The sequence below is a fragment of the Dermacentor albipictus genome, chromosome 1 (genome assembly GCF_038994185.2).
Source record: "Dermacentor albipictus isolate Rhodes 1998 colony chromosome 1, USDA_Dalb.pri_finalv2, whole genome shotgun sequence".
NCBI lineage: Eukaryota > Metazoa > Arthropoda > Arachnida > Ixodida > Ixodidae > Dermacentor > Dermacentor albipictus.
The window spans coordinates 139,510,618-139,536,371 of record NC_091821.1 but is presented as its reverse complement, the minus strand read 5'-3'; the positions used below and the strand labels follow the sequence as shown (position 1 = coordinate 139,536,371).

General features: G+C 44.1%; 1 protein-coding gene across 3 annotated transcripts in view; it reads left to right on the top strand.

Moving 5' to 3' along the window:
• The window catches only part of LOC139050284 (heat shock factor protein-like), a 143,306-nt gene that overhangs the window by 95,786 nt on the left and 21,766 nt on the right, over positions 1-25,754 (top strand). For 2 of the 3 annotated variants that reach the window (XM_070526511.1, XM_070526506.1), the window contains exons 7-9: positions 11,103-11,392; positions 17,381-17,525; positions 25,150-25,188. In XM_070526511.1, coding sequence (XP_070382612.1) covers positions 11,103-11,392; positions 17,381-17,525; positions 25,150-25,188 — 474 coding nt within the window. The remainder of the gene's footprint in view (positions 1-11,102; positions 11,393-17,380; positions 17,526-25,149; positions 25,189-25,754) is intronic. The other variant, XM_070526517.1, reaches the window with a different exon arrangement.

Here is a 25,754-nt window from a genome sequence, read left to right as displayed (position 1 = left end):
TAAATTACCATTCTAGTTAGTTGGGTGCGTTGAAAGTGCCAAGAATTAGATGGGGATGGTGGGCGGGAGCAGCAATGGCTTGTGCAAAGAGGGAGTCAAAGCGGTGATGTTTGTCTTGTGGACGACTATAGATATTGAGAATGTAGAGACCAGATGCATTATTTTTACGAGGAATAATTTCTAGTAAATCATGCTCTATATTGACGCTGTCGAATTGGGAGTGATTGGCCATGAGGTGCTTTTGCGTAAGAATTGCCGTGTCGGGCCGGGAGACTTAGTTGGTCTAATAGACATTATAACCTGGGAAGCTGATTAATCCGTGAGTTTCCTGAAGCGCAATGACAGCTTGGAGATTAGAAGAGGAGGCTAGAAACTGGTGGGGGTGTGCTTTCTTTCTTCAGAACCCCCTACATTTCCATTGCCACACTTCAAACTCGGAGCGAGTCGGGTTATTGGCCATTGTAAAGTGGAGCTGGTGGGAAGGTGGATAGAGCAGGTGCAACTATGTTAGGATGATTCGCAGTGACTCCAGCCATCCAACTGTAGTTTGTTGGATATGTGCTTGTACAAAGTCAATAAATTTGTCGAGCTATTCATTCTTGGCTGTGTAATCTGTATCAATTTTTTCAACTACGGTGAGTATATTATGGAATTTAGCCCCCAAAGTGGTTAGCCTGTCATTATAATTTAAGATTGTCTCGTCCAGGGCATCCTCTGATCATGGAGTTCTTGGAGTTTTACGTCTGCTGGGGCGAGAGGGAGGCGATTCCCATTCAGTAGAGTGGCTAATGTCCATGGGGCGATGTGAATAGGTTTCAGGTAGGGCTGATGGCTGATTCGATGGGGTGTCTTTAAGAGGGAGGGGTTTCAGAGGTTGAAGCAGAAGGGTGACGAGATTGGAGTTCTAGTTTAAGTTTTTGAATTTCGGCTTTTAGAATCGAATTTTCTTTGAGAAGGGATTCATTGTTAGCAGTCTGATTCGAGGAGCAGCTGGAAGTAGCTACCTTAGCCCAGCTTCCCTAGAGTGGGCTGTGCGAGGAGTTGGGGAGAGGAGGGCTTGGTGACAGAGCTGGCCAGGCGACGTCTTGAATAGCGGGGGGCTTCAGTTCATCTCTTGATTCGGTCCTATGAGCCGCTGCGGGGTTTACTGGTGGCGAAGGATGTTGATGCTGTCTTGAGAGGTTATCATGGATCTCGCACCATATGCGGGTACCATCGACGCCAGCAGCGTCGTGCTCCGTTCCTGTGCTCATGCTAGGCGGAGTTAGGCCTGGCAACGAGACGGCCAGCCGAGAGCCCTAAAAAGGGCTGAGGCTCGCGTAACGTGCCTTACGCGAAGGAAAACAGAATTCTGAAATTCAAGGCAAGGTGAATACTGAAAAGCATAATAGTCAATCAAATATTTGCGCAAGCCTAGTAGTTTACTAATGCAGCTTAACCTAATATAACGTTCTAATTGTCCCAGTAAAGATGTGAAAGTATGGTTAAAGTCAACAAAGCATAAAACAGGATAGCACACTAAGTAAAGGTCATTGTAATAGGTCTACTTTTTCATAGACCTGCACGAAGGAATTTGTCTCAGATTGCGCTGTGAACATGGCTTGTTTACAGTTTTATGTATTTTTTCTTGCTGCGGCACCTCGTCTAATTTACCTAGTTAAACATGCTGCAGCTGCTCAAGGATGTATTAAAAAAAATTAAATTATGGGGTTTTACGTGCCAAAACCACTTTCTGATTATGAGGCACGCCGTAGTGGAGGACTCCGGAAATTTCGACCATCTGGGGTTCTTTAACGTGCACCTAAATCCAAGTACACGGGTGTTTTCGCATTTCGCCCCCATCGAAATGCGGCCGCCGTGGCCGGGATTCGATCCCGCGACCTCGTGCTCAGCAGCCTAACACCATAGCCACTGAGCAACCACGGCAGGTAGGATGTATTGACCCTCATGTAACATCTCTTGAATTACATAGCATTGTCATATGCCCTGTCTGAGTTGGTTTGACTTGTGTTGAATGAACTGTCTCCTGTCATGCATAACATCTGCACTTATGCAGAATTTGGATGCTCACAACTACGGATAACCAGTGGGGGATGGTCTAACAAAGCTGCAGCATATGCTACTCACAATTGTTTCCTCTGCTTGCCAGACTATGTGGTATGGGACTGCTGTCAGTGCTGAGAGTATCATTGCTAGATTTGTATGTGCAAATAATCTTTCATATTGACACAATTATGTGGGGCTCCTGCACTGCGGGATGGTGCATGCAAAGGTCGGCGCCATGAAAGACGATGAAGCACGTAAGCTGCACGTTCTTCTTCTGGCCCGCCATTAAAGAGAAGCGTCTATTTTGCAGTACATCACTTCCGTCTTCTTCCTCAACCGCATCGACCGAGGTCGTCCTTAACCAACCACGAATCCCCACATCCTCCCATGGGGACACCTTCAAGGATGTTGAGGACTGGCTCGATCATTTTAAGCGTGTCGCAGAATTCAATGGCTGCACTCCAGAGCGCAAGCTACGAAACGCCTACTTTGCCCTCGAGGACTATGTGCGGACATGGTTTGAGAACTGTGAGGCGGCCCTATCGACATGGGATGAATTCCGATGGCAGCTAATCAGTACATACGCCAGCCTCGATCGCAAGGAGTGAGCTGAATCTGCAATTCAGGTGAGAGTACAGCGGCCGAACGAAAGTATCGCAATGTTTGTCGAAGATATGTGCTGACTTTTCCAATGCGTGGATCCGTCCATGCCGGAAGAAAAGAAGCTCAGGAACTTGATGTGCGGTGTCAAGCAGGAGTTATTCGGTGGCCTCATAAGCAATCCACCAAAGATCGTTTCAGAGTTTCTCGCAGAAGCCATATCAATGGAAAAGGCACTGCAGCAGCAAAGAAGGCAGTACAACTGCGACGTGTCGACCCTTTCGCGTGACCCTCTCGCTATACCCTTGGACAATACCAACGCCTTGCGGGAGCTCATTAGGCTTGTTGTTCGAGAGGAGCTCCAAAAGTTTCAGATGGCTCCGGCATTGGTACCGTGACTAGCTCTGGCTGAGGTTGTCCGGGAGGAAATCAGGCAGGCAGTCCAAGTTCCAGAGCGGAGCAAGACACCACAGCACAAGGTACGGCAGCCACAGCCTTGCATGTCGTATGCGGAAGCTGCGCGAAGTTCGTTGTCCCTGATTTTTCACGATGTGAGCGACGTCCCGGACCTTCATGCTGTGCACGCCATTGAACAAGCAACTGGCGACTTCAGGCCTCACCTCACGCCATTCATGGCTGAAACACGACCACCCCGCAAGAGCGACATATGGCACACTGCAGACCGGAGGCCCTTGTGTTTTCATTGCGGTGAAGCCAATCACCTCTACAGGGCATGTTCTTACCGCCGAGCTGGGCTCCGTGGATTTTCACTGAATGTGCCTTGCCCGTGCAATGGTGAACGCCCCCTGGAGATTGAAGCCTACCTCGCGGACGCCAGGACCTCGCGTGCCCCACGATTCCGTGACCCCCGGTCAACATCACCCACCTGAAACAGGTCTTCCAGCCCCCTCTTCACGCTGAGCGCAACAAGGCTTCGCTCACCAGCCCTGCCTCCCAGGAAAACTGAGTATAGCGACCTGCGGAGGTGAGGTCGCTGACGTTGTGTACACTGAAGATCCTCCACTACGACGACTGCGATATGACGTAATTGAGATGCAGAGAAAGCAGTGTAGTTCGGTGTCAGTATCTTACGACGCACCAGTTACCATGGGTGACTACGAAGTCCCGGCGTTAACCGACACGGGTGCAGACACGTCTGTTATGAGCCAGAATCTCGCGCGTATACTGAACAAAGTTTCGACGCAATGGACTGGAACTCAGATTTGTACTGCAGGAGGGCGCCTCATAACACCAATGGGCCCGTGCACGGCACGAGTCAACATTCGGGGCTTCACATACATCGGCGACTTCGTCATTCTTCCTGAGTGTTCAAAGGACCTTATACTCAGAATGGATTTCCTTCAGGCGAACAGTGCCATCATCGACCTGCAAGAGTCTAGAGTCAGCTTTGCCACTACACAAGCCATAGCGAACAGTAATGACAACGACTGTGACATCGCGCTTCGCATAGCTGATGATCACGTCACGTTGCCACCCAAAAGCAGCGTGCTTACCCTTATCTGATGTGACAGGGAGGATGACGCCAAAGGAATCGCTGAGGCAAACATCTCCCTGCTTCTTGAGCGCCACATTTGCATAGCTAGAGGGCTTCTTCAGGTGCGAAACAAATGTTCAGTCATTTTGCTTACAAACTTTAGCAACGAGTATCGGCATGTACCGCGAGGAACGACGATTTCGTTTCTTCGCGAAAATCATTGATGTTACTGATATTGCCACATTGGAAATCACACCGTCTCAGCAGTCTGAGTTACCCAGCCTAAAAGAACGGATTCACCTTAGTGCTGCTCTGCCAGACCTTCAGAAAGACCGTCTACTGAGTCTCGTGAATGAATTTGCGGACTGTTTTTCAGCGTCATCCAAAGTACGGCGCACGCCCATCACAAAGTACCGCATTATTACGGACGAATCTGCATGTCTCGTTCGTCAGCATCCTTACAGAGTGTCTCCAGTGGAAAGGGAAGTGATCAAGCATCGGGAGAAAGAGATGCTCCAAGACGACGTGATCCAGCCGTCCACAAGCCTGTGGGCCTTGTAGTGTTATAGTGTATAGTGTAGTAGTGTTATAGTGTAGTAGTGTTATAGTGTTGTAGTGTAGTGTGGGCCTTGGCCTCCCTTGTAGTGTTAGTCAGAAAGAAAGACAACACACTACGCCTCTGTGTAGATTACAGAAAGTTGAATCGTGTCACCAAGCATGATGTTTATCCATTGCCACGCATTGACAACACATTGGATCGTCTACAACATGCCAAGTTTTTTTTCTTCGTTGGATCTTAAATCAGGGTACTGGTAAATCGAAGTTGATGGACAGGATCGTGAAAAAACAGTGTTTGTGACACCTGACGGGCTTTATGAGTTCAAAGTTCTCCCCTTCGGTCTCTGTTCCACACCTGCCACCTTTCAGCGGATGATGGATACCGTACTTGCTGAACTCAAATAGCAAACCTGCCTCGTATACTTGGACGACGTCGTCGTGTTCTTGAGCACATTTGACGAATGTCTTGCATGACTCAAGAGTGTCCTCGCTGCGATCCGTACTGCCGGCCTCACCATCAAGCCTGAAAAATGCTACTTCGGGTTCCAAGAGCTCAAATTTCTTGGCCATGTCGTTGGTCTTAAAGGCATCCGACCAGACCCCGACAAGTTAGCTGTCGTCGCCAAGTTTTCATCACCCACAGACAGAAGGCTGTCCAACACTTCCTTGGTTTGTGCACATATTATAGGCGCTTTGTCGAGGGATTCTCAAGAATTGCTGAGCCTCTGACACGGATGACACGCGACAATGTGCCTTTCATTTGCGCGGATGAGCAGCAGCAGTTGTTCAAACAATTGCGCAAGCGTTTGCAAGCAGCCTCAACACTTGCTCATTTCGACGAAGACGCTGACACTGCAATTCATACTGACGCCAGCAATGCGGGTCTCGGCGCTGTTCTTGTGCAGTGGCAAGCTGGTGTGGAACGCACCATTGCTTATGCTAGCCGCAGTCTTACCAAGGCTGAGAAAAACTACTCAACCACTGAAAAAGAATGCTTAGCGATTGTGTGGGCAATTAGTAAATTCCGACCCTACTTGTATGGTAGACCCTTTAAGGTTGTCAGCGATCAAATCATGCCCTGTACTGGCTTGCCAACCTCAAGGATCCTTCAGGCAGACTAGCCTGTTGGAGCCTGCGCTTACAATAGTACGACAATACAGTTGTCTACCAATCTGGAAGAAAGCACAGTGACGCTGACTGTTTGTCAGTGCACCACTCCCTGCGATGTCATCGGACCATGACCATGACTTGCCATTTGTCGGCATTATCGACGCCATAAAGATAGCTGAGCACCAGTGCGCTGACCCTGAGCTGCTGCCGCTGATCGAGCACCTTCAAGGAGTTGAAGGTGTTTTACCTCACTTGCTCGTGCGCGACTTATCACCATACTATTTGCACAACAACGTCCATTACAGGAAAAACTGCGGAAGTGGTCCAAATACGTACCTCCTTGTCGTGCCATCAGCGCTGCGCCAAGACATTTTGCAAGCCTGCCATGATAAGCCATGCGCGGGACACCTGGGATCCGCTAAGACATTAGCAAGGATACGACAGAAGTATTACTGGCCCCGGCTATATTCTTCTGTGCAATGGTACGTGAAGACCTGCCGCGATTGTCAGTGCCGCAAGAAACCACCAGTTAAACCAGCTGGCTTTCTCCAGCCTGTGGACCTTCCTTAAGCACCGTTCCAACAAATAGGAATGGATCTACTTGGGCCATTCCAAGTGACCTCTTCGTGCAACAGATGGATAGTCGTCACTACCGACTACCTAACCCGGTACGTCGAAACCGAAGCTATTCCGCAAGCAAACTCGTATGAAGTGGCCAAGTTCTTTGTACGCCACATCGTCCTACGATATGGTTCATCGTCTGTTCTCATCATCGACCGCGGTACAGCATTTACAGCCGACCTTATGCAGGATGTTCTCCAGCTGATGCATAGCTCTCACCGCAAGAGCACTGCGTATCACCCTCAAACCAATGGATTAACGGAACATCTGAACAGAATGCTGGTTGATATGCTCTCCGTGTACATTGACTAGAGCATAAGACGTGGGACGAGATTTTACCCTATGTGATTTTCACGTATAACACTGCTGTACAGGAGACTACACAGTTTACGCCATTTGAACTTGTATACAGGCGCCATGTCATGTCAACACTTGACGCCATGCTACCTCTGGCTAATAGCCCCACCAGTGAACATGTGGAAGAGTTCGCTTGCTGAAAAATGTGACGAGGCAGAAAACCGACAAAGGCGTTCTAACCTGCTGTTCTTTGGAATTGCCGATGCTAACAACGAAAGCTGGGCACAATCAGAAATGCATGTAACCTCATTCTTATCCGAGAAGCTGAACATTTCCATTGCAGTGGCTGATTTAGAGCGTGCACACAGATTAGGTCGCTTCCAGAAAAACAAAAATCGTCCCATCATCGTCAAATTCGCACGTTTTAAAGATAAAACCGCCATCCTTCAAGCAGCTTCCAAACTTGAAGGCTCCTCTTTTGCGGTTCGAGAGGATTTCTCTATGCGTGTGCGCGCCGCCAGGCAAAAGTTATATTCGTTTGGTATACAAACGGGTTCCCAATTTAAAATCCGTTTTGACAGGCTCATCATGGAAAACAAGCAGTTTGTCTATGACGCCGAGTCTGATTCAGTCATAGAACTAACAAAGTAGCCCATCAACTCGAATTGAAAATCTTCCATTTTCCCACTCTACCCTACCCAGTTATGCACCGACAAGGAGTCCCACGTTTCACACGATGAAAGTTATGTTAACCAATGCTCGAAGCTTCATGCCGAAAAAAGAAACACTGGAAACGATCATCACGGATGATGACACTGACATTGTTGTTATCACAGAGTCATGGCTAAATTCTGATATCGAGGACCACGAACTTCTGAACAACCCATCATACACCGTTTATAGGCAAGATAGGACCGGTCGTCGGGGGGGTGGGGTCTTGGTATTTGTCAAACAATGGCTAGTCTCTTCTCGATTATCTACTGAAAGCCACTACGAGATCCTTTGTCTCAAGATAGTACTGCTGACAAGCACTACCATACTGATTTCTTGTTACCGTCCCCCTGATTGTGACATTACATTTACAAACGAACTTAATTCCATCATATCGAATCTATTCTCCCGTTTTCCTCGTGCTAATCTCGTGCTATGCGGTGACTTCAACTTCCCGGACATTGACTGGGAAAGCTGCAAGGCTTCAACCCGCGCGTCTAAAGATTTCCTAGAAGCAGTTCTTACGTACAATCTTAGCCAAGTAGTTACCAGACCTACTCACAGTAATAACATTCTTGATTTAGTACTTACTACCAATAATGAACTAATAAATTCATTACAGTATGTTAAAGGTGTTAGCGATCACAACATTTTGTTTTTTAACATAGCTATTGAACTTCCTACCCGCCAGCCGTCTACTAAATACATCCGAGATTATAATAAAGCAAACTTTACAGAAACTAACAATGAGCTAGAATCATTTTTTGTAGACTTCCATCAATCAGCCCCTTCCAGAACAGTTGATCAAAACTGGTTACTCTATAAACATAAACTTTTGTCTCTTCTTGATGCCCATGTTCCTCTTGTACGTATTCGCGGGGATGCCGGCAGACCTTGGTATTCGAACAACCTTAAAAAACTATCTAGGAAAAAAAAGCGCGTTTTCTGCGAACTCAAACGACGCAACAATCCGAAAAAATGGGAAAGATACTTGACGGTATTGCGGGAATACACAAGTTTGCTGAGACAATCTAAACGCAAATATTTCCACCAGGATCTGTTGAGCATTCTGCGTGTCAACCCTCGCAAATTCTGGAACTCATTATCACTTATGTACTTCATGTCATAGTATCGCAATAATAAACTCGGACGGGTCTCCTGTTTCTGTGAATCAGCGTCCCGATGTCATGAACTCTTATTTTTGCTCGGTTTTCACTAACGAACCTCCCACTGATATTCCTACGTTGCCATCTACTCACTTTTCGGAAATGCCGGCTGTTAATATAAATACTCAAGGAATCTCCAATTTAATCGATAACCTTAAACTTTCCAGTGCGCCAGGCCCAGATGGCATGACGGCCAAAGCTTTAAAGGGAACCAAATATCAGTCTAGCCGCTTCTTGAAATTGATTTTCACTCAATCTATTGCGTCTTCCACTATTCCGAATGATTGGAAAATTAGCAGTATTGTACCTGTGTACAAATCTGGTAGTCGTTCTAGTCCAAGTAACTACCGCCCTATTTCCCTAACTTGCATACCTTGTAAAATTCTAGAGCATATATTGTACTCCAGCATTGCATCTCATTTAGACAAGCACTCTTTTTTCTTTCCTAATCAACATGGATTTAGACGAGGCCACTCATGTGAAACGCAGCTGTTCGAATTCACCACAGACCATCACCTCCACCTTGACTCCCGTTTCCAAACCGACGTTATCTATCTCGACTTTGCGAAGGCGTTTGATCGTGTCGCCCATCTACGTCTTAACGCGAAACTTGCTTGTCTTAATCTTGACCCACTTGTATTGTCCTGGATTGAATGTTTTCTCACAAATCGCTCACAACACACTGTCATCGATAACCTTAAGTCGACAAGTAGACCAGTCTTGTCAGGTGTACCACAGGGCTCTGTGCTCGGACCTCTTTTGTTTCTAATTTTTATAAATGACCTCCCTAATAGCATTCTTTCATCAATTCGGTTATTCGCTGATGACTGCGTCTTGTATCGGCGCATATCCTCCCGTAATGACCAACTAATACTCCAGGAAGACCTAAACAAAATAGCAAATTGGTGCTCTATTTGGCTCATGTCCCTCAACGTTTCCAAGTGCAAGTACATGTGTATAACTCGCAAGCGGGACATCATTAACCACCAGTACTTTCTTAATTCCACACCCTTGACTAAAGTTGACTCTTACCGTTATCTAGGCGTTACTATCACTAATCAGCTTAGGTGGTCTGCACACATAACTCAACTCATAAATGACTGTTCTAAATCACTTGGCCTACTCAAAAGATCGATTTTTCTGTCTCCTGTTCCCGTACGCAAGCTCGCCTATGAAACATTCATTCGGACTAAACTTGAATACGCCTCAGCAATTTGGAACCCTCACCAGTCCTATCTTACTAACTCGCTCGAAGCAATGCAGAATCGCGCAGCACGTTTTATCGCTTCAAACTATGACTGGCATACAAGTATAAGCGGCATTAAATCATCCCTCAGCATCCCTAGTCTAGCACTTCGTAGGAAGATTTCACAACTTTCCCTTTTCCACAAACTCTATTACAATTTCCCTCACCTCAGGAACACTCTCTTACTTCCGCCCAACCGCTCTTCTAAGCGTCTCTTTAACAACCTGAGTGTACAACGTCTCCATGGTTCCTCAAATGCCTTCAACAACTCTTTCTTACCCAGTGCTATTGAATTGTGGAACGCGCTACCCAACAGCATAGTAAATGAAAGTAATCCAGATAAATTTAGACACCTCTTGTCATGTTTTCTAAACCCTTAACCTACCAGTACTATGCTGTTATTCTAACGTCTAAGTTCTTTTTTTTTTTCCACTTTTCTGTTACATTGCCGGTTGTGTTGCCATTTCTACTTCCGGTTCGTACCTTACTTTCGCCCGTCGTTTACTAGCATGCATACTAAGTTTTGTTTGCTGTTGTAATAATGAGTTAACCATTGTATAATGATGACCACAGTGTTTCTTGATGCTTTTGCCCCCCCCTTATGTAATACCCTGAAAAGGGTCCTTAAGGGTCAATAAATGATGATGAGCTGAAGAAGCATGCCGGCTTGCTTGGCATCGTATCCGGAGCCAACAGCATACTGACACCCTTCGGTACAACCAGGGTCGACGTGACGTCCATTACAATACCGGCGCCTGCGTGTGGGTCTGGACTCCCATTCGTCGCCGTGGACTCTTGTAAAAGTTGCTCCACCGGTATTTTGATCCCTACAAGGTTACACGCCGCCTCAGTGACATGACCTATGAAGTCATCCCCTGCAGTTCTGACCCCGGTTCGCTCCGTCGTCGTCCTCACACTGAAGTTGTTCATGTAGTGCGCATGAAACCATACTATTCGCGTACGTGAATGCCGAAATGCACCTGAGGAGCTCCATTTCTTGTCGTCGCTGAAAGAACTTTTTGATGCGACCAAGACGGTCGCTTTTCGCATGGGGGGTGATTGACTCAATGATGTGGGGTTCCTGCACCGCGGTACGGCATGCGGAAAGATCGGCACCATGAAAGATGATGAAGCGCGTAAGCTGCACATTCTTCTTCTGGCCCGCTATTAAAGAGAAGCGTATATTTTGCAAGACTCTGTCTTCAGTCTACGCTACAATATTCTGTTTTCTTTTTCTACCATTTCTTAACAGGCTTTTACTTCATCTAACTTGGTTGGTGAGGAAGACCAAACACTACTTAGTGACGAAGAACCTGCCAATAGCACTTCAGACCTGCTGAGCAGCTGTGTCATGTTGGAGGACCTTACCAATTTTACGGGTAATGTGAGATCACATGCACCTGTTTCCCCATCAACCCTTGCTGCTCCAAGCACTGAGGTCGCAACGGAGGAGAGCTCCATCCAGAAGGAGAGTGCTGCAGCGTCGCCACCAAGTCAAGGAATGCAAGTGGCATTGCAAGAAAAGATTTCTGGCACCACAAAGTAAGGGGAGCTCCTGGAGCCTGTTGTCGTGTTTAAGCATGCAAGCAATCTTAAAGCTTTAATTTCAGTTTTACTGTGGAGAATCTTTGGAAATGGATTTGTTAGCCTGTCCTTCATGATATCAGTTGTTTGGGACTGATCGAGGCACTTGCACAAAGTAAAACAAAAAGAATTGCTAAGCACCCTCAGTTAACTCTACTTCGCATTTGTAGTTTTCTGGTAAGCTGTTAGTCCACCTATTATACAGGTGGCACCTGAGCAAGTGCCTCTACATTGTGAATGGGCTCTGATGCATGTGTTCCTATAACCAAGTCAACTGTAGGACTGAAGAACCATGCATCTGTTGAGTGACTATAAATGATTATGACTTGAACTATTCAAGTTTTGTCCTGTGCTCTACTCGCTCGTCCTGTGTTGTGCTGTTCCTATTTTTATTCTGAAGTTTTTAATGTTGGGACATCTGCAGCGTATGCCTGTTTTAGACCTTGTGGGCACAGTAAAATCTGAATGATTGTATATAATCACAGCTGTTACAATTCTCATTCTTATGTATGTGATTCCTTCATGGATTCTTGTGTACTAGAGAAAAATGAGGGGCTGGACAACAATGAACAAACATTTATAAAAACACAACATTAAGAGCAACCAAGCGCACAAGAATACAAAGCACACAACTTTCATGCAAAAGTCAATTGGAACAATGAAAGAAAACTAATCTTGTTCACAACTACAGTAAAACCTCATTAATTCGGATTTCACGGGACTGAAAAAAATGTCCGAATTAACGGCCGAATGTCGAATTCCCGAGGGTATCAAGAAAACAGTAAACAAAGGCATACTATGGCACGCTTTTATTTTATGAATGAATCGGCAAATCCTGTTTCTATTTTGCACAAAAGCAGTGCGGAAGCTGAAATTTACATCTCATGACTGATTAGCGCTTGCAGCAGCGAAAGCCTCGTGACTTCCTTCACAGCGCGGCCGCTGTGCGCGTCTTCATTTAGCTGAGACGCATTTTTCGACCATTTTGCGATTATTTTTTTCGCCATTATCGCCTGGTCACTGCCCATCATGATGTAGATGGTGCGCTTCATCCCCTCAACAGCTTCGCACTGAGTAAAAACGAAACTACTGTTTGCCGCAACCATTGCGAATGAAACTGCGGCCACTGTCGACACGATCATGTATGGCGATCTTGCAGTTCTGAAGGCGCGCGGCTGACGCGCACACCGAGTCAAAACGAAACTACTGTTTGCCGCAACCGCTCCGGATGCAACCGTGGTCGCTGTCGCCGTGATCATGTATGGCAACTATGCAGTCGTGAAGGCACACGTCCAATACCATGCTAAGCGCGGCGGTAAACGCAAGAAGAAAGGCTTTAAAGGCGCAAATAGGCATGATGCGTCCTGGCGTTGCTGTCATTCATGTACGATTTCCACTGAGGACTATGGCGATGCGAACTCTGCCGCTTCGTTTTGGTGGACATTGCACATTTGCTCCACACTCGCCGAGCTCCGAGAGTTGTCCGAATTAACCGATATGCGGCCAAATACGTCCAAAGTAACGAGAGTTTCATTGCATTAGATAATGCATACACCTGCTGGGACGAGAGGACGAGTCCAAATTATCAGATTTTCCGAATTAACAAGGGTCGAACTCACGAGGTTCTACTGTACTATGATTCAGAAACAAAGCAAATAATATTCTGAATGCCCCACAATGTGTTGCTGCTGGTGGTGAGTAGCCCATGTAGCACATGGTGTGGCCAGTTCACTACTGGGTGCCTCCCTGTACATTTCCGTAGTGCATGAAAAAGCTGCAGGTACAGGTCTAGGACATTGGGCTATGTTGCTGAAGGCTATGCTGCAGTGCTATGACCCTACCTACAGCCATGGGTCAGTAGGTGGAGGGCACACAGGTTCACTGTCAGTAGACTTCCTTTTCAAGCACAGGTCTGCAATGCTATTTTGTTCGTGCCTACAGAGCTTAGCTGGATGAACAGCTTCACCACTCAAGGACAACGGCACTGGTCATGCCATCTCGGCAACTCTTTTACCTCTTTTCTTCTTGCACCATGTACAACTCTTGTTTTCTCTGTTACTGATATTCCTTATTTGTGTTCTTTACTTTTTCCTCTTCCGTCTCTCTCTTCGTAACAACACTCATGACACTGCAAGCAACAGAAGTTCCTCGGAATCTATTGCAGATGACCAGTGCATTTTGGTCATATGCACACCTTCTGCAAAATTGATTTACCTATTTGGTGGCATCTTGCACCTGATATGGAAACTCAAATTTAAAATTGTGCTCTATTCATTTGGCAGCTGTCTTCATGAGTGTACCTGGCAAACCACCCCTTGTCATGTGTGTTGTTACTGAATATAAGAATATGCTTTGCATGCTGATACTGTTCGTACATGCTGCTGTTGGCTGCCGTTGAATTTTATCAGCAAAGCATTTATTTCATATTTGAGGTGGGGAGCGCCTTAAAAGTCAGAATAATTGAGAGACTGAAATAATGAACTCGTCAGAAAACAAATGTCTTTAGTCTACAAAAGACCAAACAAAGCTTGTCAACGCATTGTTGCATGCACATATGTGGAGTTGCTCGAGCATAAGCATCTTTATTGCATAAGTGGCAAAAAAAAAATACTTGTACGCAATGCTGTACACGCATATGCTGCATGATACCTGTATTACAACCAATGTCATGCTGGCATCCGAAATATTGGTCGTCCTTATACATTACACCTATGAGGCAAGGGATGGTGCCACAAAGTTTTCCTAATATAGTCAAACCTCAATATAACAAACCTCGATTGAATGAAATTTGTGAACTATTTTAATTTCCCGATCTCAGTTGCATTCAAAACCGTACATTTCTTATTGCGATTTAACAAAGTAATTGCGTGACATGGTTTTAATATAACAAAGCTTTCAGCTATTTCATGCATGTGCTTGGAACCTCTATGGCTAGTAAATCTAGCAAAAAAAAAAACAATAAAAATGTCCGCCAAGACAAATGTTATTTCAAGCGTCCTTCTGCACGTTAAGTTTGAATGGTAAAACTGCCGTCAAAGCGCGTGCACCGGGATGCGGTAGGAAGAAACACAGCTGCGCCATTTGTTGCATGGGTAAACAACTTGCGGAGGCTGCGGGGTGCGCTGCAGCTCGCAGTGCTCGGAGAAGCACGAGAGCTGACAATTCGTTTTGTGCAAGTGGATGAGGAGGGAGTGAACGAGCAACAATGTGATCAAGAACGCGCTGGGGCAGGCCGGGAAGGGGGGGGGGGGGTGGGGTGCAGTCGAGACCTCAAGCACGCGCCTATCTGCCTTCTCCTCCTCGCATGCATCTTTGCTTTGGCCACACACCGTATTTTAGCAAAGCTCAAACCAACATGGTTGGTGCCTTTCCGCACATTGTGTTGTTCCCGTGTATCTAGTGTTGGCGGTCGCATAATCTCAAGTTTCCGAGACACGGTGCGAAACGCTGACTCGCATTGTGACTGCGGGTTCATGGTCACACTATTTCATTGGTTTAGTGGGAGCCCCAAAAGCTGCCCCAAAAGCTTTGCTTCACCAAACATGGTGGCACCAATCAAAGCGACTGCTCTAACTTAGCACCAAACTGGGCTCATTTTGTGGTAACGCATGAAGTTCGCAAGCTAGGAGAAGTGACTTGGGTTATCTTTTTCTCACAACTAGCATGTGTTATGAAGATTGATTTATTAGACGCCGCTGATTCCAAATTCGATTGACGATTTCATGGCTCGTAGGCCTAACGTGGCTTATCATGGCTGGTGAAGGCACGTAAAGTGAGTTACTCAAAACTAAGCGCAACTAATTGGTTGTTGCTAATAGAATAACCTCTTTAAAAGTGAAAACACGAAAATTAAAATTCTTTAAATCAAATCAAGTTTATTCATTACAAAAAAGGAAATGGTAACATTTTTGTTTTACAGCTTCTTATCATAAGCTTCTTATCATAAAATGGTATATTTATTTGCAATAGCTTTTCTTTGATGCAGTAGTGCCGCTACAAGCGCAAGACGCTATCTGCAAGCGCAAAGTCCTATTATAAAACTCTTCACTCTTGCGTGCCCCAACGCTAACACCCGCAAAGCTCTTTGGGGCCCCAAACTTTTAGAGCCCCAAACTTTTGGGGCCCCTATTTTAAAACTCTCTTATGTCAGTGTATTGCACTAGTGGACCTGATGTGCTACAGCAAAATGTACTGATAAAATATGTAAATTGCCTTTGTATTATTTGAGTCCATATGTTCTCTTTAGTCAGTCAGTCAGTCAGTCAGTCAGTCAGTCAGTCAGTCAGTTTTTATTTGCAGGAAAATCACATCATCCTGCGGGTGGCAGAGACTAAAGGCATGATTGCCTGACGAGGTCTCTGCCCCCGTAACAATAGGAGCAGTCTGCAGCAGTACAGCAGAGAGCTGGTAACAAAAGAGAAGCGGCGTTACAAAGAGTACACGCATACAGCCTACATCATACATTCTATCAATATGGGTGTACTTAAACACTATGGACAGTTTATTATTTTTTTTTAAAACACATTGAAGATTCGCTCATGTCACAAAAATACTTAAAAGGAAGTCAACAATTGAAACGGAAATTTACATTTGTCATTGTAACTTAACACTTTCAACCAAAAACAGAATCGACGGAAAACAAAATGAACCGCAGTTCACGTTTGAACGTTTTTCTGGGTAGGCAGAAGTCCAAAATAGAAGCACAGTTATTTAACATGTCTATTACCTGATATTCCAGATCTTGTTTTCCATAATTTGTTCTGACTTTTTTATTTCTGCGTTTGGGGTTACGGATATCATATTGCGCCAAGACAGGTGTGTAAATACTGTGGAGTTTCTGTTTATAAATTCGCTGTGCCAGTATCCATAAATAGACTTTATTTGCAGGTAAAACATCAAATCTAGGAAAAAGTGGTTGTGTCGGCAACAAACTAATAGGGCCGGTGTGGTTCACAAAAATCCGGAGGACACGTTTTTGCAGCAGCTGTAGCCTATCGTAGTTCCCTTTTGTCGTTGTCCCCCAGACCAGAATGCCATACAAAAGTTTAGAATAGAACAGGGAGTAATATAGTGATTGCTTTAGCCAAAGGGGTAGAAGAGGAGCTATTTTTCTAATACATCCAACAGACTTCGCGAGTTCGGAGAGCAGATGGTTGACATGGGGGGTCCAAGACAACTCTTCACTAAACCATACCCCAAGGAACTTTTGTACACTTACTTGTTCTAAGTTATGTCCTCTGTACTGTAAGTTAATCATTTTTTTATGCTTATTGATTGGCTTAAATATCATGTACTTTGTTTTTACTGCATTCAACTGAAGTTTGTTTTGTTGCAACCATGCGGATAAATCATTTAAATACAGATTGGCCGATTGCTCAATGTCATGCAATGTTCTACCTGTAAAAAATAAACTAGTGTCATCTGCAAACATGGTTATTGTGGGTGTTCTTTGTAGATCCGTAATGTCATTAACATATAAGAGGAAAAGTAATGGGCCTAATATCGAACCTTGCGGGACACCTAGTTTAATGTCAAGCTGTTTTGAAGAACTACTGTCTATTTTAACAAACTGACGCCGAAACGATAAGTAGCTCTTGATAAGGTCCAATGTGATACCTCGAATTCCATAGCAATCTAATTTTATAGCTAAGATTTCGTGGTCAACAGAATCAAAAGCTTTGCGCAGATCGAGAAATATGCCTAAGGTGAAGAGCTGATCTTCAATATTTCTGATTATTTGCTGCTTGACGGCAAGAAGAGCGTCCTGAGTTGTCTTGTTTTTCTGAAAACCATACTGTGAGGGTGATATTATATGATACTTAGTTAGATATTTTGACAGTCTGTTATTGATTGACAAGTAGAACTCTCAGTCTGCTGAAACACTTTGAAAATAAACTAATGCACTTTTCTGCAGCATTACTCAACCTTGTTGCTCTTTGCATGCAGGATTTTTGCAGATCATGTCGAATCCATAGATTCTGACCTGGACTGGCTGCAGGATCAGCTGTCGGGTGGAGGGCTGAGCTTGGACAGTTCAACACTCATAGGGGTATGTCCTGAGTGGACAGGGCTTCTCTTGGGATCCTCGAAGGTATATGGGCTGAACACTCGCAGTGCTGCTTTTGTGTTCTTTCTCACACAATATCATATGTGTGAGAAACAATTGCACAAAGCAGCTTGCTCTTCTCCCCCATCCGAGTATGTTGCTATGCTTCTTAGCCACACTTCACCAAGGCTAAACAGACAAGTAAAGTCAGTTTTCACACATCTTTATTTCTGCACACGAAGGAGAACTACGCCATATTTACCTGATTCTAACACGCCCCCCAATGCAACACACACCCAATTTTCACAGCTTTAAAGTAAGAAAATAGAAGTGCACCTGTATGTAACGCACCGACAATTTATAAAAGAAAAATATAGCATGCCCCCAGCGCTTGTGATCAGAAAAAACGAGATTGGAAGAATTTACCTGCACAGAACGGAATTTCTTAAAAAGAAACTTTCATTGGCCACAGATACCAAGCACACAGAGGCAGTATTCTTGAGCGACCACTTTTAGAGATACTGCTATGACTTTTGCGCAATTTTTGTGCAATTTTTTTGTGATTGCACCGCACTTGTTGGCATATGCAGCTGACAGCATTCCTGGCACTGTGTGCAGATAGTGAGCTTGGCACAGTGCCCAAAAGTGCTGGCAGCCGTATACGCCAATAAATGCATTCGGTGCCGAAGCGTGCGTAATCTTGCAAAAGTGATAGCATATCTTCGAAAGTGAATGACAGAGAATACCACTCCTTATCATAGTCGAGCACGAAATGAACCCACAGATTTGTAAGTGTTCTGTGCCCACAGCAACTTTCACAAAAATGTGCTTTGTCGCAATCTTGCGATGGTGATGATGCTGCCTCTGATGATAGGCTGTTGCCAACGTCACAAATGTGGTTTTAGTTTCATATCCATGTGATGCGCAGGCAATTTTCAGACTCATTTTGTCGAGAAAAAATTTGCACATTAGGTTCAGATAAATATGGCACATATTGCTTTTCCTCATATGCCTCCTGCACGGCAGTGCACATTTGGTATTGTGTAATCAGCTTCTGTAGCCCGTCTGCAAAGAAAGTGTTTGGTTGCTCACAAAGCCATGTCTGCACCGCTTGCTGGGCTTCATCATCTGACCTGAGCCAACGACCACGCATTGCCTCCTTCAATGGGCCAAAGATGTGGTAATCTGATGGCGCCAGATCAGGGATGTACAGAGGATGGGGAAGTGCCAACAGCAGACAGTGGATGTTCATGGGTTTGACTTTCTCTGACCACAGAAAGCGCATTATGGCCCGCTATTCCTCGATAGTACAAATGTGGATTGGTGTGTCTATACATGTGTTCCTTTTTGCTTTTGTGACACTCAATTGAACGTGGCAGTGTGTATATGTATACTCCTACTTCCACATCACTTCAAGTATATATATGGAGGTGTCAGACACACCCAGTCTTCCATTTATTCCCGTGAAAACACAATATCCCCTTAAATTTTTTATTTACCCTCGTATACTGTGTAGATTTCATGTTACTATCAACTTCTGTTAATTTAACCTTGACAGAATTGACTTATCTGGCTGGTCAAATTGAAGAAGAGGCAGAAAATATGTCCAATCACACTGCCTGCTTCATTTCACAGTATTTACCTGATTCTAACATGCCCCTGATTCTAACATGCCCCTGATTCTAATGCACCAGTTTTTATGTGTTCAAAGCGAAAAACTAACATACAAATGAGATTAGTGCTCTTAAACAAAGTATAAATTTAATACACACCTGATTTTTTTTAACTAGAAAAATGTGATATGCGCCGATTCTGGCAATCAGAAAAAGCTGAAACCATTGAAAAATGGAAATTTACACTTAATGCCCACTGTCGTCACTCTCATACAGCATTTTTATCACTTTCTATGCACCACAACATGACCTCACTATGGTAAATTGTGCGATATTCTGCATCTAATGATTTCATGACAATCGCCAATTTATTTATTTATTTATTTATTTATTTATTTATTTATTTATTTATTTATTTATTTATTTATTTGGTTGTTTGTTTGTTTATTTGTTTGTTTGTTTATTTATTTATTTATTTATTTATTTATTTATTTATTTATTTATTTATTTAGATACCTACAGCACCCTAATATGGGCATTATTGCAGGGTGGAGACCATAGAAAGGTAGTACACATAGTACAACACAACAGAAAAAAATAATGTAAGACTGTGACTAAAAATAACACATAATTCACAATGCATTCACACTAAAAAGGTGGATACAAAAGGTACTGTTGGGCGGACAAAGTTCAAATGTCCCACAAATGATTACGCAATACTGAGATGATGGCCCACGCTGAGACTAAGCCCTTGGTTAATTTGTGCTGCGATGCATTTAATTATCTAGAACACCGAAAACATGTGTCAAGACTTAGCTGCCGCTAGCCTAGCAAGCATAATAACTTATGTGTTCAGTGGGCTTTTGTAATCAAGGACTGAAAGTGGTGCATCATTGTCACATTCCTACGTGAGAACTTGTTCTGTTGCCATCTTCTGATGACAGTAGCGAACACAGTGATGCTTTCATATCTTATTGTACTGCACAGGAAATTTCTGGACCATTTCTTTTGGAAAGTAAAGCGTGCTTTAGAGTTGGGTAACTATGGTAATCATCCATTGTGACCTCCCGTTTTGCTTGAAGATCTTCCTAGGGCAGGTCAAAAATAGATGTTTTTGGCAAGAGATCTTTTTTTGCACATGTTTTTTGAAGCATTCACCATCTCCGAGCACTGTCAAGACAGACACTGCAGCCATTGTAATCACAATTTGAGTTACCACTAGAGTGAGACACCTGCGTGCTGACCAGTCAAGTACAAATTATCCAATGAGGGCCAATTTCAGGATAGAAATAATGGAAGATCTGGCCCATATTGATGTATGGCTGCCAGATCTATGGTCTCCCTGACCAGATCTCCCTGACCAGATCTCCCTGACCAGATCTTTGGTCAAAGATCGAATTATCAAAAAAATTGTATTAACTAGAGCCGATTAACAGAAGTCTTTTGCACTCTCGAAATCTGATAGTTTCGTGAAAGCCAGTCCAGATCCTGTCAAACATGATGTATTGTGCACTGTGCATCATGTTTGAGATCATCTGCACTAGTTTTTGTGTGTGGTATTTGGCACTGGCTCTTAGTTGTCAGATGGTTGGCAGGAGACCAGTGCACTACAGCTAAAACTGCTGCTCACTGGTCCACAGAATGTGCATGATCACAGACTCAATCGTGACCCATGATGCATTGCAGCAATGGCTGCATTACTTCTGCCTTGCGAAATGCAAACAGAATGTCTGCACTTTTCGTTGCCTTTGCTGGATGAGCAGAAAAACAGTGGCTCTCTTATGGAAAACAAAAACTCTTTACTTTATTTTCAGTATGACCCCCTACAACGAATAATGCAATAGGGGACCATGCATAAATTTCTTCATGAATGACTGTTGAAGCATTAATGAAGATTATGTTAACCCTTTGAAGGTCATATTTTCTCTGCAAATACATGTCCCCGGGGTCACATTTCTTTTGTTGCAGATTTCAATTCTTCAGAGCAACTTATCTCGGAGAAGAACAAGCAAATATTTTTTTAAATGACTATGAAGCGAAAAATTTTTTTCAGTGTGTGAAGTTTTATACATGGTTTATTGTTTAATATATAGATAAACTAGCATAAAACAAGGAAATAATTTTTTAGGTGACACTAAAGTGACAAACATTTTTTCGGTGTATGAAGTTTTATACATAGTTTATTGTTGAATAAGTCCACGCCCGTTACAGTGGATCTGCATTCAACATACTTTTGGATATGAAACAGGCTGTTCTTGGTTTTAAAACAGGCTGTTCTCCTCGCTTATAGTTTAGTGTGCGTCTATTACCAAAGCCACCACTTCTGCTTTTTACAGACTCTACTGTAACGGCCTGTCGGGTGCAACAGACAAATTTTGGGGCAAGTTTTGTCTAGATGGTATAAATACAGTAAAAGCTCGTTAATTCGAACCGCAAGGGGAAGCCGCTTCAGTTCGAATTAACGAAAGTTCGAACTAACGAAAGTGAAGGAGAGCAACAGTACACTGCGATTTGGAAGCAGTAGGGCATGTCAGAAATTTGGCGAGTCAAAAAGTGATGGCGTGTGCCGCGGGCACACGCCATCTTCGAGTCTAAGCTCTGGGTCCGACTGTGCCACACCACAGATGTCCAACGAAACGAACGTTAGCCGAGGCTTAACCATCACAATGAATCGCGACGGCCGATGCCTCCTAAGCTGAAAACAGAGGTGCACAACCGATGAAGACTGCCGAGACAAAGACGCTGAACATGTGAAGGTGGCGAAGGCCCTGATTCGTTGGTTCTTGATTGCAAGCGCAGCTGCGACGTACTTGATTCGCTGTGTTTTGGCGCTTACCGTGCCATCTCCGCACAGCATTAGCAGCTGTACAAGATTTGCGAAGCCTCCGAGATTCGCAGCGGGCAAGAAGTCTCGGAGGTTACGTAGAACGGAGAGGCGGCAGCCGCCGCTGCCTTCTGGCTGACCCCGCGTCGGCTAGATTTTTTTCCGATTTTGCCTTCTCTCGCCGTTCTCTCCGTTTCGGAGGCAATATAGCCTTGTGTGTAGGTAGTAGGCGCGTTTCTCTGGCCGTGTGCCAGGCGAGCGTAGTTCGAATTATCCGTGAGGGAACCTTCTAGTGTTCGAATTAACGGACTTCTTTATACATAGACTTCTGTGGAGCTTGGCCGGACCAAATCGTACAGTTCGAATTATCCATAAATTCGAATTATTGAAGTTCGAATTAACGAGCTTTCACTGTACAACATACTTTGCTGCAGTGGTGCGTGCGTGCAGCTATGGTGTGGCAGTACACTGCACACAAGTAATGCACGCAGTAGTGGATTGCAGGCAACTATTTCCAGCCGCTTACGAAATTTGCGAAAATGCACTTTTTCTTAAGGAACGAATACACTAGTGGCAAGCTTCCGGCAATGCCCCGCTGGTGCAGAGTTTTCGTTGTCAACCATGCAAGCGGACTACTGCTACCCACTGCTGTCGGCTCAGTGCCGAGCAAGTTCCAAGGGTGCTGCTAGGCCTAAGCAGCTTGGAAGCGAAGCTGTAGTATACAGCACACCAAGAACAAGTACCAGCAGTCACAAAATGCGCCGTTTTGAGAACACTTTATTTCACGATGCATCGATTCTCACAAAAAAAGAAAATATGCTGCTATTCCCAGTGTCCAGACTGCGAGGCATGTGGTGCGTTTGAGTCATCTAGCATGCATCGCTGCGGCAGCCAGATGCGGGCTCCGAGTTGAACTTTCTTCGTCTTGCGGCTATCATTCATGCTACAGATTTGACAGTGGTCGTCGTCGCTTGTTGCAAGATATAAGATTAAGACATCGGATTATACTATTGGCCACTGTTTTGTGTGAAGAACAAAGTAGCCGATGTTTCTGTCATCGGCAGCGGCCAGCAGGCTCCCGGGCTCCCTGTTGTTGTGCCGGCCATTAATTTTGCTGTTGGGCGAGTGGATATAAACTGCCACATGTCAGCAACCAGGGGCCAGAAAACACCATGCCGCGTGGTTGTACAATTATCGTGTAAACCCGTTTATCTACACTTACTTATTTTAATTATGATGTGTTTATTGTTTTTGCGATCACTTATGGGTTTGACAATGGTGCAATTTATTCATACATAGTTTCACCAGTCCACAGCATACCACAACCTTAATTTCGGATAGAGCGAATTTCAGATATAAAGTACCTTTTTGCTGGATTTTCACAGTCTGCTGTAACTTATTTTGTCTTTTAGATAGGTTTGACACGACCAGAGCCTGTATTTTGACATGTTCCATTTCATTTTTCACTTTTATCATGTGTCGTGTCGAGGGTGCGATCCCAGCAAAGACCACTGCGTGGCGATCTCTGAGCCACATCCGAACCAATGACAGCAAACCGGAAGAATGGAAAATGAAGTGGATTGTTAAAGAATACGGCCCCACGACACGCAACCATAGCAAAAGCAAAGCAGGCACCCTATAGCAGGCACCATAGCATGCTATAGCATGCTATAGCGCCCACAAGCGATATCAGTGGTGCATACTTGTCAGAAAAGCAAAGCAAGTCAGAAACTTCCAGTAATCAATTGTGTGATCACTTGATGAGATTTTATCAGTTCTCGCGTGTCTCTCAAAAAGCGACGCACAAGCGGCAGTATTGCCGATTTGTGAGTGCCCGCCTGTAAACAAAGTAATCGCATGCCTAAGGAAGAGTCATGCGGGCAAGCATCTCACAGTAACAGTTTGTGTGAGAAGAAATGAGATAGAAATCACTTTTCCCTACACCTGTAACTCGAAACGACATGCATGAGTATGCCGATTATAAAGTGTGCAAGCACTGGCATGAGCATCCTGTAGCAAACTAGGCAAAGTGGGAATACTCCCAAACTACTGTGATGGCAGGCACCGTAAAGCGAAGCAAGAAAATGGTTTTGGCAAAAGCCACGGGTGGTAGCTCAATAACAACTTTTTATAATTACAAGGTCACAAAAGGTTGCAGCACCTCCAAAGCGACACTAAGCTGCACTTCATTCTTAAAAGGCAAGTTTTTTCGAACGTTGAGTCACCACTGCACATGTATGGCTATGACCACTTGAAATTCGGTCCCTCCACCATATATTATATAAGGCAGTGACCCTCAAAGGGTTAAGAAACATTTTCTATGTAGTACAGTTACATAAAGGCTCTTGTACTTTGAGCAAATGCCACCAGAATTGCAGAGTGACAACTCTGGAGTTTGTAATGATTCATACCACATTTTTAAACACCCGGAATGTCGTGGAAATTGAATGAAGGCACCAGTCGAACAGATGGAATGGGAATAGAATGGGAACCGAAGTTCTGGAACGCCAATTGTTGATCTTAAGCGAGACTACAAAACTGCCAAACCAGTAAATTTGCAATTTATATTAAACTAGACTTGGCCAATTTCTCCTACCAGCTAGCAGCTTTAGTTGACCCTTCCAGCATGTATACTTCCATATAGCCAGTGTACATTCTGAAGAGTAAGATTCTGTAAATTTCAGGTGTATTCTAATTTGTGAAAGGTGACTGGACTATGCTACAGCCTTTGGCATGCTGCATTGTGTGATGACATGGTGAGAAACTGTGAACGATGTGGTGGCACATCTACTACTCACATGCTCCTACATTGCTTAGGGCATGCACAGTTCTTGATGGTGCAAAATGTGCCAAATGACTTGACTAGTGAAGACAAATGTGAAGTGACTAGCTTACCAATAAATGTTGATAAGGATTTTTCCTTGTTCGTCAGAGTTCCTTTGGGAAATAATGTTATTTGTGATGTAAAATATGTTGTTTCACAAAGCAGTCTTTCATTAAATGGACATGTGCAGCTGTTAGGATGGCTGTCCTAACATACTCCTGAGAGTGTGTACATCTCCATTGGTTTGTTGGGACATTTATGAGAAGAGAACTTGCTTTCAGCACTATGCTGTTTTACTGTAGTGCTACGTGCTAAGGCTTTCTTTATTTTGAAAGCTGCATTTAGCACATGTAGTGTAGAAAATATTTTGTTGTAGAAAACATTTCAAATCTCTCTATTCCTTTTCAGTTGTTCTCTCCAGAAGACACTTTGGCATCTCGCTTAGGAGTAAGTGATCTTTTTTTCTGCTTGCTTCATTTGCAACTAAATTATTTGTATCATCCATCTTACCCTATTTAAAATTTGGCATTATATACAAAATCAGTGCTTTTAAAAATTTGATTTGTCTAACAATACTGCCTCTGTTGAACTCCACACACACACAAAAAATTATGCATAGTTTTCTTAATGTGATTTTAAGAACCTAGTTCAAGCAGGAAAAAGAGGTACCAACTTAAGTATGAGGATTGCTGCTAATGTAATGCCTCCTTTGTTGTCAGGTGAGGATATTCCTCACAGATGTTGGTAGCATGGCAATAATGTTCAGAGTTCCCCTCGATATTTATTGAATCTTGTTCCTGTGCCATCTGAGAGGTGTGCAATTGAATCCACATACCCAGTAAATGTTACCTTCACTGCCATCCATCAATGCCCACAGATTCTTTTTCAAGATCAGCCAGTGAATATAAGCATAGTAACGCTATAGGCATTGCATCTTGGACTTGTGTTGAATACATGAGAAACGGGCTACATTAAAGACAGCCATGTACAGCTGCCATACTCCAAAATGAAAG